Source organism: Maylandia zebra, linkage group LG22 (assembly GCF_041146795.1).
Source record: "Maylandia zebra isolate NMK-2024a linkage group LG22, Mzebra_GT3a, whole genome shotgun sequence".
NCBI lineage: Eukaryota > Metazoa > Chordata > Actinopteri > Cichliformes > Cichlidae > Maylandia > Maylandia zebra.
Genome location: NC_135187.1, coordinates 20122364 through 20134995, shown reverse-complemented (window position 1 = coordinate 20134995; position 12632 = coordinate 20122364). Strand labels below are relative to the sequence as shown.

General features: G+C 42.1%; 1 protein-coding gene across 1 annotated transcript in view; it reads right to left on the bottom strand.

Moving 5' to 3' along the window:
- Window positions 1–12632, bottom strand: part of gabbr2 (gamma-aminobutyric acid (GABA) B receptor, 2) — a 204500-nt gene that overhangs the window by 66604 nt on the left and 125264 nt on the right. The window contains exon 8 of the mRNA XM_004547985.5: window positions 3001–3061. Coding sequence (XP_004548042.2) covers window positions 3001–3061 — 61 coding nt within the window. The remainder of the gene's footprint in view (window positions 1–3000; window positions 3062–12632) is intronic.

Sequence of the window (12632 nt, the reverse complement as noted above, 5' to 3'; positions counted from 1 at the left end):
CAATATCACAAAAACTGCTTTGTTACTTTCAGACCCAATTAAACCCAGGTATAGGGCACTTGCACATAACACTTTCCTGCAGTTTTTCCTATAACATACTAGAGATGGACCGATCCGATATTACGTATCAGTATCAGTCCGATACTGATGTAAATTACTGGATCGGATATCGGAGAGAAATAAAAAAAATGTAATCCGATCCATTAAATATCAAAAAAGCACCTCACAAAACTTGCGACACGGCGTAACTCGCCTCATAACCGTAGCACGTTGGAGCAGTGTGCTCACGTGATAGAGCGGTTGTGTGTATTTGTAGCCTCGCTACCAAACCAGCATTTCATCTCCGAGAAAGTTATCCCAGAGAGAAGTAAAGCAAGTGTGTAAGTTCATCTCTGAATGTTTGTAAAGCATTCCAGCGTTAAGCTTAACAACCGATACATGGAGCGACTGCCTCTCTCTCTCCCTCCCTCTCCTGCTGCTACTTCAAATGTTAAACTGATCAATGATCAGCTGATCGGCTTTTCTGTCGCGAGTCCGTCTCTCTTCTTTGTTTTTGGCCCACGTTGCACCAGAAAGAGGAAACCAGCGGCTGAACAACAGCAGCACGTTTAAGCTTGATAAGCTGTTGTTAGAATTTATTTAATATTACTTTCTACACCAGGATCTTTTTCTACGTAGCTGACAGCTGGTAACTGTGCAGGGGCGGATCTAGCAAAGTTTAGCCAGGGGGGCCGATAAGGCATGAACGGGGAAAATGGGGCACAAAGACACACTTTTCTTTCTTATTCTCATTTAAAATGTCTGGCTTTTAATAAATAATTACCTGAATCTTACACCCAAAGTTTTAATCTGATGTAAAATGTATAGAAGTCCATTACTGTATATAGTAACTATTAAGTCTAATATATCCTAGTAAGCTATAGTACTTTTTCCTTTGGGAAGGTATCATCTGTGCAGTCTGCAATTCTGTTGAAGAAAGATGTTGAATCCATTTAATTATTCTTGAAAAATAATTTATTTCTGTGCATTTTTTTTCACACTGCATCAAATTAAAGTTGATTACGTCAATTAAGCTTCATGAGGTGGAGGGTGGGGGGTGGTTCCCTATTTTTTTTGCTGAGAGTTTGCAACCCTATTAGTTTGGTTGCTTAATATTTCTGCTAAGTACACTTTAAAATACCAGAATAGGGAGGATAGACTAGGTTTAAGTTTATTAGATTGATCAGTGTTGCTGAACTATGAAATATTTTGGGTGGAGTGTATTTTTTGCATACAGGTATAGCAGAATAGCTTTAGTGTTGTTGTTTATTTAAACTTTAGTATGAACTTATACAAAATGCAGCAAGATATTAAAAAAAAAACGTTTTATTGATTAAAAAACACACTATATCAGATTTATATCGGTATCGGCCGATATCCAAATTTATGATATCGGTATCGGACTTAAAAAAGTGGTATCGTACCATCTCTATTACATACTAACTATACACTTTTTTAGGACAGCTGTCTGCGCTCAATCACCAACAAAGGCACACAAACCAGAAAGTGCATTCATATACTGCCTTTTATATTTCTTCAACTGTCAGGGATAGAAACACACACACACACACACAAGGAGTGTGATGCAAACTGCCAGAGGGATCAAGCCCCTCTGCAGTCAGGAAGATAAGATGGTGAGGCAGAGAAGACTGAACAGCGCCATGCAGTGTGCTACATATAGTCTGGGAAGCCTGGGAGCTGGGGATCCCCTGCACCAAGATGCAATCTCTGGGTTATTCTCCCACTCAGCAGGCCCCATTGGCTCAAAACAACCTCAGGATGATGCCATATGAGGACAAAGACTACTGAGGCATGCTTCTCATATACATGTCCGTGCACAAATCCTATAATACCAAAGGAGTAAAGGCCATAGTTAAAAGTTTTGCAATTTATTGTTCATCTTATGTGTCTTATGTGACCACACAGATAGTCCTGTGGAAGCTTTCCACACCAGAAATACAAATGTTCTAAACAATTCATGCCTATTTTTGTGGAAAACAGTTCTTACAGCAAATTTTTCTCTCCAGAAAAATAATAGAAATATGTGAACAAAGCATCTAACTTCCAACGTGGAAATATTCTCAGCCTCTCTTTCTTCTGAATAGGTGTCTGCTGCAGCTATAGACAATGGTATGAACAATGGCAGCCTTTTAATTGGAACCAGATGGCTGTGATAATACAGCAAAACAACTTCAGTTCTTATTGAACAGAGATGTGAGTAATTCGCATTCAACAAATGATAGCAATATACTTCTAGAGTCTGGAGTCATGTTACGAATAAGTGTGGATGGCTACAGGAGGGTGTGACACAGGAAATGTAGTGAGCGTTAAATATAAATCAATTTGTTCTGTATTTTTCTCATATAACACATATTGTGTTGTGAAATTTTAAATGATTAAATACTTAATTGCTATGCTAGTAGCATTGAAATAAGGTTCTAAAAGTGTTTTCTTCTCTGTCACCAACACATCCATGCCTGTGGAGGGAATCGAGCGATGGAACCACAAAAGCAGCAAAATGTGGGCCACTTGCACTTATTTAGTATTTATTTATTTATTGTCATTGTCAGAGAACAATGAAATTGCATTTGGGGCTTCCGTACAACCCGTATACCGAGCCACCCTCACTGCTTCACACCAAGAAGGCTACTTTTGTCAACATCCTGGTCAGCCTGGGCTCTTTTCTGTGTGGAGTTTGCAGGCTCTCGACCTGCTTGCATAAGTTTCCTCTAGTCGAAAAAATATACGTGCATTTCTAAATTGGCTGTATGAGTGGATGTGACAGTGTGTTTTTGTCTCTCGTTCTCCCTCTCTATGTGGCCCTGTGACAGGTCCCCTTTCCAAAGTGTACTCTTCCCTTTTGGCCTGTGTCAGCTATGATAGGCTCCACACACTCCAGGAGCCTAATTTATAGTAAAAAAACAAAACAAAAAAAGAGACAGGTGGTGATATCACACATACCTTGAAACTGGTTGAATTTTATTGTGCCCATTCTCTCTCCATTACGAAACATGACTTGGCCCTGGAAAAAAAAGGAAACACAAGAAGAAGAATATAACATCATTAATTTAACTCAAATCATTCCATAACCATTTTAAATTGTTAAAACATACTCCGCTGATGAAGATCTTGCAGCCTAAGGTATAAATTGAACTAAGCAGTAGAAAAAAGGGAAAAAAATAGAAGCTTACTTCAACTAAATTTATGCACAGTGCTTTCCTGATACTGGAGTGTTGACAGGAAAAGTCTCGGCTCCTGCACTCTGCATCTCATTTGATTAGAACTGGCCAAAATTGATCTGTTTATAGAAGTAAACAAAATTATCCTTCAGCCAATTCATTTACTAATATCTTTGGAACGAGATTGGGTCAGCACAGCAGAATGATTTAACTGTGTTTACTCACTTAGCAGTGGTGCAAATCTGAGCTCAGAGAGCAGTTTAAAAAACGATTCTTTAAGTGCATCTCATCTGTGGCTAAGAAAAAAAAGCTGTTGTAGCTGTTTGTGACCGAAATGCATTTTTGTGAAGGTGTGCTTTTACTGGTCGAACAACCACCTGACAATAGCTAAAAATAACAATGGAAACTTTCTGATTTCATCTTCAAAGGAATAAAATAAGCAGTTTCAGGCCAGGGAGTGTCTGGCAAATTTAGACAGGATGGAGCAAAATTCAACTTTTGGCAGTATCATAAGACATATTCAAACCAATTGTGTCTTTGTGACTTCCACCTTATTTTCCCTTTTTTCTTCTTCTATATTCTTCTTCCCACTCCATCCTTTCTTTATCTCTGTCTCCCTCTTGATGCATCAACACTGTTCAATTAATTCAGCCCACCATCTGCTTACAGAGGTCCTTAATTACGCATTTAACTGGGTTTTATATTAGATAGATAGATAGATAGATAGATCGATAGATAGATAGATAGATAGATAGATAGATAGATAGATAGATAGATAGATAGATAGATAGATAGATAGATAGATAGATAGATAGATAGATTGATTTAAAAAAGAGCTGAGGGGAATGTGGGGGACGGAAGCCTGAGCCAATTTTGCCTCAAAAAGATGGAAAGCTTTGAAGTAGCTGTGCAAGATCCCACCCCTCTGTTTGAATCCGAGTCTTTGTGTGGCATCTTTGATGTTTGCAGGAGTGTGTATGCACATCCATGCATGTCTATGTGTATGCACTTAAAATGATGCCACATCATGCCTATGTGCATGCATGTGCCCACCCGATAACGCATGCATGTCTGAGATACTCCTGGGACACCGTCTCCAGCGCTACTTTTACCTTGGCAATGTAAAACAGATCCTCTGCTAATTTTACACCACAGTGTCAATCTGACTTGTCAAGGCTAACAAGTTCCTTTTGTCACACACAGCACTTTTCTACAATATGCTACGCAATTATTTCTGAAGCCTAAGGAGGATCGTACAGCGTAATGCAGTTCAGCTCATTAGGCATTACACTGAGATAACTGTGGTGTGTAAACAGGGTCAGACAATGTGAGTTGAAAACAGGGGAACTTGACTTGAACCCATAATGACTCTAAGTGTATGCATCCAGGTTTCTAGAGTAGCTGCATGCTGCACATGCTCTCACTCAACATTAGCATAACCACCATAATTGCCCTTCATATCAGCAAAAGTGGAGCTATCACAAACCTCAGTGAAATGGTGTGTAGTTGTTTTTAACAGCCCCCAAGTTGTCGCCTCTAAAGTGTATGCAATGTCTCAAGAATATGCAAAGAATTCCAAATGTTTAGAGGAACAAAGACTTTGATCATCTTAATTGGTAATACAGTAAATGTCTGCGCTATAAAGACTGCATTATGAACTTATTGTTCGGGTCTTTCTACAACGTATCATGATAATATGAAGTTTTGGCAACCTCACTAGACTGTATTGACTCAGCCAGGTATTTTTAGGCTAGTACTGAAAGGAAATTCAGTGCTGTGCCACAGTGGTGGCTGATGGAGCAATCACTGTGTCCAGACATGTATGTGTGTGTGAAAAAAGTCTTTCTGAGGTGAGATGGTGGAGGCGGCCATGTATCACTTTGTCTGTTGAGGTGAGAATACTGTCAGTGACAGGAGTGCTGGGGTCAAATGAGATGTCAGTCTGTGTGCTGCAGGTGTAACATCCTGTGAGAATTCGAGGTTTGAGGTGGGAATGCACACACACACACACACACACACACACACACACACACACACACACACACACACACACACACACACACACACACACACACACATTAAAAGTGGCAAAACAAATACACGTAACCCCCCCGTGCTGTCTCTTCTGAGTATTTGTGTTTGAGGTGACTGTCAAGCCTCAAGCTGTGCTACTCACCATTACTTGGAAACACACTGATACCAACTCTATGACCACTGACCACATAAAAAAAGAGCAACAGACCTAAACCCACAGACATGTCAACCACCAATCACAATCTGCTGCGACTTCCCTCCCACATGAATTCCAGTGTCCATCATTCCTTGGTTCTTGCAGCTATCTGCACTCTATGCTCTGGAGGTCTCTCCCAGCTAATGTCAGCCGTCTTCTCCAAATCAATACTATGGAGCCTTCGATGATCACTCTCCTGCTGCTGCGGTTGACTCTGCTACTGATTCAGCAGAAGGACTGAGATCACGCACAGAACAGTTTAGTCCCTCGAGACGAGTGTGTACATACAGCGCAGAATCGTGACAGCAGGAAAAACACAAGGCTCAAGCCAGGTATTATCCTATAGGATCAAGCACACACGTGCATACATAGAATTTAAACAGGGAGAATTTGCCTTTTCACCAGTGCTTGCACATGGATTAATTCTTTTTGTAAACCTGGCACAAGTCACTGCAATTCACAACAAAATTGAGCGAGTTGTGTAACAGCTGCTTCCTTCTTAAATCAGAATTTGAAAATAACATAAAAAGAAGCATGCAGTGAAGAATTGCCTCCCTAAGTCGTTGTCATGTGTGGGTGGAGGTTTCTATATGCTACGTGTGTGCTACATACAGGGCGCACTTTGATCTAATTTCATGTAATCCGTTAAAAGAAAAGCCATAATTGTTGACGGATGCGTTTAATTATTCTGCAAAGCCACTTTTTTTTTTACGCTGTTTACTGTATGCACAATATTCCCGCTCACAGTTGTAAACTTCCGGCGATTGTTGTTGGTATTATAAAATTAATTTTACTAGCAAAAGAAGCATCTATGTGCAAGGACATCAACAAAATGAGACCATGTAGATTAATTGTATCTACCCTCACAAAGATAGCTGCTAAATCGCTGCCTCGTAATGGCAAACTCGAACTCTCGGGGTCATAGGATTCACTGACAGAGTCAGACGTGATGGCTCGCTTAAGTCAAAAGTTATTAAATATTGAATATTTAAACAGTATGCTGAATTTAGATGTAATGTACAATAACTTTGTTCCTGTATTTCAATTCAAATTTGTCATCTTTTACTACTTTAAGAGGAAAAAAAACTCAGAAATTTGAATTCCTTTTACAATTTTCTCCTTTTATGTTTATCATTACATTTACTAAAGTAAAGAATGTAAAGTAGATGCTCCACAGGGAACAGGTACATGCAGGATCAATATAAATCGATATACATTTGAATGGGGAGATAGGGTTGCTAGTCTACTCAAACAGCATCAGGACCTCATCTTCGTTCGTGTGCTTGGAATAAAAAGAGAGTGAAATGTTACGTGGCCATTGATATTCCCGCTTTGCTTTGCTTCCCTGAGTCTCTCGGGAAAGCCTCAATGTCAGCCTGCTCCTGATCAGCAGGCCGGACTAGGTCTGCACTGAGAGAGATGAGAGCAGAGGGATGAGAAATAATAAATTGCATATAGTCCTACAACACACATACCCCCTGGGACATCAGTCACAAAGGAGCCTCACAATAATAAGGAGCCTGTGCTGAATTTCACTGAGGCTATTTTCTCTTCTTTTATTTCTTTCTTTAGCGTTCTCTCAGCAACTATACTGTCCTGTGAATCTTTAATCTGGACTTTATTGATGTTTATGAGCAAAATTACTAACTAATGCACCTCTGCAATTTCCAACATAGTCCATTCTTTTTTAATCCTCAGTTGCAGTTTAACCCAGTTATGAATATGATATAATAGGAGTAATGTGCTGCTGAGTGAGGCCCTGCATGCCTACCGGCTGTCTAGGCTGAGAGCAGTGTGGCATCCTCTAATAATTGAGTGGCCTTTACAAGGGAACAGGAGATATCCTGTAACAGCTCAATAGGAAGCAAGCGCGAGCACACTCACGCATCCGAGCACACACATACGGTATACACGCTGCTTGCAGCTAGCATAGCCACCAGGATCAATCCTGAATGCAGTGGAGTGTTTCTGCAGCACCAAATGACATCACTTTAGGAGAAACAAGGAGAACGATCATAGCAGTGTTGTATTACCTCTGTGCGCTGCTCTGACATTCCACACAGTTTATGCGCATGATAACTTCTACGTTTGGCTCAGTTTTCCAGTCACAGTTGAAGTTTTTAATACTATCAGAAAGAATAATATGATTTTATTGTGTAAGCCATCACATGCCAAACAGCCCATCTACTTATCTTCTACCTACTTCACAGGTATAACTTATAAGTATCAATATCGTAACACATTTTTAGAACATGAGCACAACAAAGTTATAAGAGGTCGGAAATATGAAGGAACCTAATCAAATCTCAACCTAGTGAATCTGTGGCCAAACAGAGTGATGATCAGTGTCAATGGAAAATTGTATTTAGTAGTCAGTATAATCTTTTAGTGATATAAGTTTGCATATGGTAGAATACTGCATGTAGTTATTTGTATTAGGAAATATTCAACCATGTATACTTAGAGGCATATAATTAATTGTGTGTGATCACTAACAGGCTGCAGGCTTGGGGTGCACCCCAGGAATGCACCCCCACGTCCTGGGAGCACGAGAGAGCTTGTACCTGGTTTTATTGTTTTATGGCAGGATTAACGTAGTTACGTTTGTTTTAGTCTAAGTGCTCTTTGTTTAGATGAACTGCAGGACTTCCTCACCGTGTTATCTAGGGTGAACCATCTAGGGTGAGGGGGAGGCTACCCTCTTCCTGACCAAGGATGTTTGACCCTTTGATCAGCAGTAACACACACACACACACACACACACACACACACACACACTGAAGTATAAATAAAGACCGGGGCAGTTTCTTAGTGCGAGTCTCTCAGTAGGGAGCTGCCCTTGCTAGCAAGAACTCTGTGTGTTTCTCTTCTCTGAGTCTTTACTGAAGAAGTGTTTTAGAATATTTTCCCTAACATTATTTGGTCCTTCGTAGCCGGAGCAGAAAATATCAGAATTGTTATCTGTGACTCTGTTCCAAGATCCAGCACTGATTCCTGACGCCGTGGGGAGCCAGCACCGAAGCCTGTGCACAGCCCTCTTGGACGAGGAGAGAGCCCCAGGACATTAAATTCGGGTCTGGGCCGGTGTTATAATCTGGTCCACGGCGGTGGGATTCAGTCCAATGATCTGAATCACCAGTGGGACGTCAGGGGTGAGAAACACTATTTTGGTATATAAGACGGCCGCAAAAGTTTAAAGAAATGTGATTAAAAAAAGGGGGGTTTAAGTTCGCCAAAAGACCTGTGTTTTGACCAGTTTTAGAGGTAGCTGAAATTATCTCGTGACAAATTAGGTTTAAGTTCGCCAAAAGGAACTGTGTTTTGACCAGTTTTAGAGGTAGCCGAAATTATCTCGTGACAAATTAGGTTTAAGTTTGGCAAAAGGAACTATGTTTCGACCAGTTTTAGAGGTAGCTGAAATTATCTCGTGACAAATTAGCGCGCAAATGTTTATGTGTGTGTATGTGTCTGGAAGTAAGTTGATTTTACAGCACAATACGCTGCTGAACTACTTCCATTTTTGTTTTCTTTGCTGAGGCTCACGTGCTGGTGACAGGAGAACGGTTGAGTTTCATCTCATAAAACTGATACCGCTTCACCGTTAGGGTGAAGTCGAAGGCCGTATCAGTAAATCACTCTGAAGTCAAGCGTGCCAGCGACGGCCCAGCAAAATCTTTGAAAATGGGAGTTAAACAAGCTTAACATGTGACTGCTGATTAATGTTTTGAGACTGTGCAACATTCTTGTGCGTGTCTCATTGGGGAGTTAACACATGGCGAAAGCCGTGTGGCGAGAGGAGTGTTTTGTTTTTTTTTGTTTTTTTTTTTCAATTTGTAGATGTCGTGAGGTGCCATGACGAGAAGGAGTGGCTGAGAGGATCGTCCACAAGATGGGAGCTGAGGCCAGGAGAGAGGCTTCAGGAGGATCAGAGATCATCTTCAGCACAGCGGACATCACACAGAGAGCTGTGCTACTGAGCTTCCGGGAGATCAAGAGGAGACTTCCCACACAGCGTTGGAATATGAAAACTTGAGGGATGGAGAGAGCGTGCCAAGCTCCATCGACAGCGCAGAGGGAATCTAAGGATGGCATCATGATTCTGTGAAAGCACAGGAACCAGAAGCTATGGTGGTGATGACAGCAGTTTCCTATGAACATCACCTAATGCTGTGCCACTATACTGTGCATACGATGGCACACTGAAGACTGCTGGGATCACAACAGCAGTAAGATAACTGAACCCAGCACCCTTTCCACAGAGGTGTTTTTCTGCAGAGGATGGACAGTAGAAGAGTCATAAGTATTCCTACCGCAGGATGAAGGCCTGAAGTGAGGTGATGGGGGTTGATAGAGGCCAATTCAAGTGCTTCTGACCATTTCAACTGCCTGCAAAATAGCGGAGAGACCCTCCTGGATTTATCAGAGCCACTGCAAAGAGGTCGAGGTCCCAGGAAAGCCCGGCACCCTCAAGACAGCACAATAGAGAAATCTCACACTTGGTTGTTTCAGTGGTGAGGGGGGAGTGCTGATTGAGCCCCCGTAGGGTAAGCTCGCACTTCAACCTCCAGCCTCTGATCAACTCTAGGGCAACCAAGTGCGAGGCGTGACGGACCTGTGTGCAACCATGGGAAGGTGGACCCTCTTGGTTACCTTGACTACGACGCTCACTTTTACAGGACCCCAGCTGGTGCCGGAAACAGCTGAACCAGGAGGAAGGCAGAGAAGATGGACACACGACAACTCTCACCTAAGGGATATGACGCAAGACCACATTCATCCGTGGATGAACAATGCCATGTACCGTTATATCCACGAAAGAACAAAAGCAGAATCGGCAAATACAGACTGTTATGTCTGTTCCCATCTACCCAGCACGGCAACATACCCCACACTATATGTGTTCCTGGACCAACTCCCAGGGAAGAACTACTCTATGATACTAGCAGAGAAAGGGGACTTTGTGTCCTCTTCAACAACACATGCTGCATTTACATAAAGAAGACGCACATTCATCAAACATGACTGATGCCCTGAATGTTTTAAGACAGATCCAGCAGGCCCAAAATCAGGACTATGTAAGTGATACAAGTGACTGGTTTTCTTGGCTTTACACTGGCTCCTGGTTACAGGTGCTAAAAAGACTACTCATCGGAGTTGGGATATTTTTACTTTTATTTTGTGTCTTTGTAACGTGTATATTGCCATGTATAAAACTCATGATTAACCGCATAATATTTTCTACTGTTGCTGCATAAATAGCCATGACAAGTGATGATGATGATAATGACCCCGACCTGTTGGAACACGAAGACTTTGTGTGATTAATGACGATGTGACAGAAAATGTACAACAAGATGTTACAAACTGGTATCTCACTTTAAGTTTTACTGACAACAGGAGGGAATGTCAATGGAAAATTGTATTTAGTAGTCAGTATAATCTTTTAGTGATATAAGTTTGCATATGGTAGAATACTGCATGTAGTTATTTGTATTAGGAAATATTCAACCATGTATACTTAGAGGCATATAATTAATTGTGTGTGATCACTAACAGGCTGCAGGCTTGGGGTGCACCCCAGGAATGCACCCCCACGTCCTGGGAGCACGAGAGAGCTTGTACCTGGTTTTATTGTTTTATGGCAGGATTAACGTAGTTACGTTTGTTTTAGTCTAAGTGCTCTTTGTTTAGATGAACTGCAGGACTTCCTCACCGTGTTATCTAGGGTAGTAGTAGTAGTAGTAGTAGTAGTAGTATTTATTTATTGTCATTGTCAAGAGCAATGAAATTGCGTTTGGGGCTTCCATACAACCCAAAAAAAGAAGAAAATAATAAATACCCCTTAAAACCCAAGTGTACATATTTAACCCAGTGTGACTCCAATGCAATAAGACAATCCTTAGCAATAATGTTCGTAGAAATTCAGACAAAGACCTGAGAAACATGACAAAATACAACAATGCAACCCATTCAATATTATTGTACTGTGAGATATGATATCAGATATGATAGTTATCTATTTAAGAAAGAGGGGGGGGGGGGGGGGGCAGGAGGGGGAAGAGAATAAAGATATGATGCACCAGTGCAGACCAGTCCATTGCTATTAAGAAGTTGGATATGGTTATTGTCCGTGAGAGGGGGGCAGAGAGTTCAGGAGCCTCACAGCCTGTGGATACAGGCTGTTGGCCAGTCTGGATGTTCTGGCCTGTATAGACCTGTACCTTCTCCCTGAGGGCAGCAGATGGAAAAGGTGGCGCGCAGGGTGATGTTGGTCCCGCAGGATACTGTGCACCCTCCTCAGACAGCAAGTGGGGAAGATATTACTGATCTCTGGCAGACTTGTTCCAATAATTCTGCCAGCTTCTTTCACCACCCGCTGGAGTGCTTGCTGATCGGCCTTGGTGCAGCTGGGGAACCACACTAGAAATCCATACGTCAGAACGCTGCTGATGGCACAGTTGTAGAAGTTCAACATCAGAGATCTGGGAATGTGTGCGCTCCGCAGTCTCCTCAGGTAGTAGAGGCGCTGTTGGGCCTTCCGTGCAACTGAGGTGATATGGTTGCCCCAGGACAGGTCCTCGGTCACAGTTACCCCCAAGAATTTAAAACTGCTCACCCTCTCCACCGCCTCACTGCCAATGAAGAGAGGCAGATGGTTGTTATGACCCCTCTTCCGGAAATCTACAATGATCTCCTTGGTCTTTTTGGTGTTTAAGACCAAGTTATTGTCGTGGCACCATGACTCTAGTTGTTGCACCTCTGTCCTATAGTTTGTCTCATCATTGTTGGATATAAGTCCGAGCACTGTAGTGTCATCTGCAAACTTAACAATGAGATTGGACGCGCAGGAGGAAATACAGTCATGGGTGAAGAGAGTGTATAGCAGAGGGCTCAGAACACACCCCTGAGGGGCACCGGTGTTGACCACAAGGGTGGAAGAGGTGTTCTTACCCACTCTGACACTCTGTCTACGGTTAGTGAGGAAGTCCACAATCCAGTTGCACAGAGAGGAGTTAAGTCCCAGTTGGTGGAGTTTGGGACGGAGTTTGTATGGCCGGATGGTATTAAAAGCCGAGCTGTAGTCTACAAAGAGGAGCCGTGCATAGGTGTTCCTGTGTTCCAAGTGCTTCAGTAATGTGTGCAGCACTGTGGCGATCGCATCCTCGGTTGACCGGTTCTCCCTG